The sequence below is a fragment of the Mycetomoellerius zeteki genome, unplaced genomic scaffold (assembly GCF_001594055.1).
Source record: "Mycetomoellerius zeteki isolate Tzet28-1 unplaced genomic scaffold, Tzet1.0 scaffold119, whole genome shotgun sequence".
NCBI lineage: Eukaryota > Metazoa > Arthropoda > Insecta > Hymenoptera > Formicidae > Mycetomoellerius > Mycetomoellerius zeteki.
In genome coordinates this window covers 737283-741328 of record NW_017256116.1, presented here as the reverse complement: position 1 = coordinate 741328, position 4046 = coordinate 737283, and the positions used below count along the sequence as shown (strand labels likewise).

Sequence of the window (4046 nt, the reverse complement as noted above, 5' to 3'; positions counted from 1 at the left end):
CCGCCGCGGATGATGCTGCCGCACCACCCTGCACATACGTCGCTCCCGTTCCTATCGTCCTCGGAGATACCGGACTACTGCTCTTGATGTTGACATAACTTTGCGTCGGTCTGCAATGATAAAAACATAAAATTTCGTTAGATTTTCAGCAGAGAAAAAGAAATTTGTGAGACACTGAAATTATATTATATAATTGAGATGTAATATTAAGAGCAACAAAACTATTTTTTGTCATTAAATTAGCAAATACAATTGAATGATCTATTAAATTTATTAGTGCACTGATGATCATAAATTCGACCACCAATTGTTTATTTATTAACTATTATATTATATCACTACACGGAGAGAACTTTTTTTTTAATTTACCCTGAAAATATGGTAGTTGTGATACAATACAATATTTTGAAGATACATTTTTACCATGCAGTAAAATTAATCAAACTTATTTTATATTTTATTATAGTTTTATTAATGAATGAGAGAAATTTACATAAAATTCTTAAAAATACAATATTGCCCCAGGACTATCATATTTTCAGGGTAAATTCTAAAAAAAAAATTCTCTCCGCGTGTACAATTCGATTTTCTATTGTATTATTTAACTATTATCATTAATAACAAAAAATGAAAAGTACAAGTATGAAAGTACAAGATAAAGCGAAACACATATGATGAGTTTATACTGCGATAGTTAGGACAGTTTACGAACTTAAGTCTTCTAATGTAATAAATGAGCTGATATGAGCATATATTTTGTAATTGACCAAAGATAGTTAAGCATTGATAATATCGTCACATCTGAAAGTCATGTTGCAACTTCTTTTACATTAAAAACGATGACGTTATCGTGATCTTTAATGTAGAAGTTGCAGCAGCGAAAGAAAATTTAGTCGCATGGCGATAGAGCACCTTATCGATATTATTAATCATTTGGCAACCTAATTTAAATATAACTTACATTATATTATATATATATATATGTATGTATATTTTGTTACAATAATAAATTTTGCATGTTATGTTTGGCGAGAGTATTTCTCGATAATTTCAAATATTATTAAATGTAACATTTGCAGAAAATGGAAGTAGTATATAAATATTAAATGATTGAAATTACATATCAATAAAATGTATCAATTATGTATTAGTCATTCGATGAGCTTGTTGCAGCAGAAGCGGTTTGTTTATCGGCTCGTGTGTCACTGGCACACGTCATACACACGGCTGATCCAATTTGAACAGCTTAGAAAAAAAAAGAAAACTGTCAAGGAACGGCGATTGACAATGGCCTAAACAACTTTATACCGATCGATGTCCGTCGGTCTTTTTTTTCTCTATCCAATCACGATTCCATCAAAGTTTCTAATTCTCTTTCCGAAGGCCACCATTCTGTAATCCCGAACGTTGAAACGAAGACTTTTTCTCGAATCCGACCGAACATTTCACTGATTAATTTTTAAAAGGCAGCGTTTTCTTTCTCTCTCTCTCTTCAATAAATTTGACGATATTGAATAACTCATACAGTTTCAAAAAGCGCCCTATACTCAATGCTGCACTTTTATGAATTCAATTGTCATACCTTTTCTTTTGCAGATGTTATCGACGTAAAAGTAAAAAGTATACAAGCGATAACAAAAACTCAAACTCGTTGGATTAATGAGCTGCTCGAAACCTGCGGAATGACTCTGAAGCGAATAAATAAAATTTAACGTCGATGCTCTGAACAATGGAGTCAATTTAACGTGGTTTTGTTTGTATCATCTCTGTTGCCGAATTTTTCGACATTAAAAACGCAACGTTGGAAAACTGCTCGTTTTTTACAGCTCACTTGATAATTACTTTTGCTAAAAAAAAAAGATCAATTAAAACGAATACACTCATGAGGTTGATAACCCAAAGTTTCAGTAATGAACCTTGTGTATTGGCATCCGCGCTCATATTGTTTCGTCACGGATCTTCTAATAACTGCGAACTAAAATCGTACGTATCTCTTTAAACCTTAGCGTTGCAAAACTACCTACCGACAAAAAGGAGGGAAAGGGACAAACGGAAACAGAATCATGACAATAATTAAAATATACACTTTAGTTTGCTCTGACTGATGATGATTGTAACATGATTCTCGCCGATTCATTATCTCGTTCGACGCGGATAACAGTACTCTTTGATGGGATTTCTCGGGAATATCACATATCTCGTCTAACCAGTCAATAATGATGTCGAGTACGAAGTTGTAAGCACAAGAAAATTTTAAAAATTATCAAGCCCAAAGCAGGTAAAATTCTGAAACTATATAATTACAATGTAATAATAGAAAAAGACCGTGTTAGAATTCGAAAAGTATTCGAAAATACACATACAGGGACGTCACAAATTCCTCATCTTAAAATTCCATAATTTTTCCCTGATTTTCAAGCATTTCATGATTTCCTCTGATGCTTTCGATAATACTTTGAAATTTTTTGTATTTTTATCCTAATTGGGAAACCGTCAAATATTTTGTTAAGAGAGAGACTTAACATAGCAATATGAAATTAATGTTGCTGACACTGTTTGCATTTAATTGTTAAATTAGTAGTATACCAAAATTGTGCATGTGTGATGTACGCATAATAAACTTTTTTAAAACCAAAAATTTTAATTTTCCAGAAAATTTTGTAAAATTCCCTGATTCTTTTATTTCCCTAACCGTTTTTCAATTTCCCTAATTTCCAATTTTATAACAATCATATTTCATTTTATTTTTAATTATACTGTACATTATAATTATTGATACTTATATTTCATATTGAAACTCTACGTGTACCTCTCGAGACAACAACGCTAGAACGCATTGAAGAAAAAATTCAATCGAGTCTTCGTTATAAGGAAAAATCAACTACAATTAACGAGCAAATCGATAGATCCAGTTAACTCGGAATAAAAAATGTGATTGCAAAAACTGCAATTTTTCTGCTTCGGTTTGCCTCGTCCGCGTCAGTGGGTTATTAATTTAATTGAACTAATTAGTAATCTCGACGGAATCGAGCGCCAAGTATTAAATGCGATCGATACTGAATAGAGTATCGATACTAGAAAAAAAGCATTGTCTACTTTGCTAAGTGTGAGTTCCATAACAAGCAACGCATCATTAATCAGAACAAGTGCCGAATGTCGACAAAAAAATTATATTTAGCAATGCTCGTATTATTAAAATAACGTAAAATTTAAAAAAGCTAAGCGAGGATATAAATTTTTTTTTAAATATCAGTAGTATTATTAAATTCAGACAGGTTATTCTGGCTAAAATTTACGCCACAAATCGTGGAAAGTTTCGCGGAAAATTTCTTGCTATTGCTTGCTTTATATAAATAATGTAGCGTTATCTATATAGTGACGTTTTATCAAGTTTCGTTAAAGAAAAAGAGATTACGAATTCGAATCCATCATTGATACATTTCGGATAAAATACCTCGTAGAGAATGTTATATTTTCTCGAAACGATTCGAACTCTTATCGGTCTCGTGGGCGCAAATAAATGATATTCACGTCTAGCAACGACCTCGCTCCTGACATCTCTCTTTCTCGTATCTCAATCCCGAAGGTTTCCATCGATCGCACCCGGCAAAAGCGAGTCGTCGCCCCCGACCCGCGATAATTACCGCGAGAAATTATTGACATCCACAGCCGATATGGCAGGGCGGTTCCTCCAATTTTCTCGCGACCGAAGATTTATCTTGGTTTATCTTGATCCATATCCTAATATTTCCTAATATTAGATTATCCTAATTCGCTAAAAGTATCTCGAAAACACTTTTAGCCCGAAAAGGGTAAATTTGTTTTAAAGAGTAACAAAATTTTGATCAAATATGGATAAGTATAATCATACATCGATTTTTTTTTCCGTTGAATAATAGATATTTTCTATAATTCTACTTCGCGAAATGGAACGCGCTAAGAGATTTGCCAAACGCGATTCCATTTCACTATAGACCAATTAAAACTAAACCTGCTGAATTATTGCAGTTACCACCATTGTATACGCGATCCATGTTCTGCCAGCG

The 4046-nt window shown here is 32.8% G+C and overlaps 1 protein-coding gene across 1 annotated transcript in view; it reads right to left on the bottom strand.

Annotated features, from left to right (window-relative positions):
• Positions 1-4046, bottom strand: part of LOC108729714 (LIM domain-containing protein A) — a 33213-nt gene that overhangs the window by 2090 nt on the left and 27077 nt on the right. The window contains exon 3 of the mRNA XM_018458929.1: positions 5-110. Coding sequence (XP_018314431.1) covers positions 5-110 — 106 coding nt within the window. The remainder of the gene's footprint in view (positions 1-4; positions 111-4046) is intronic.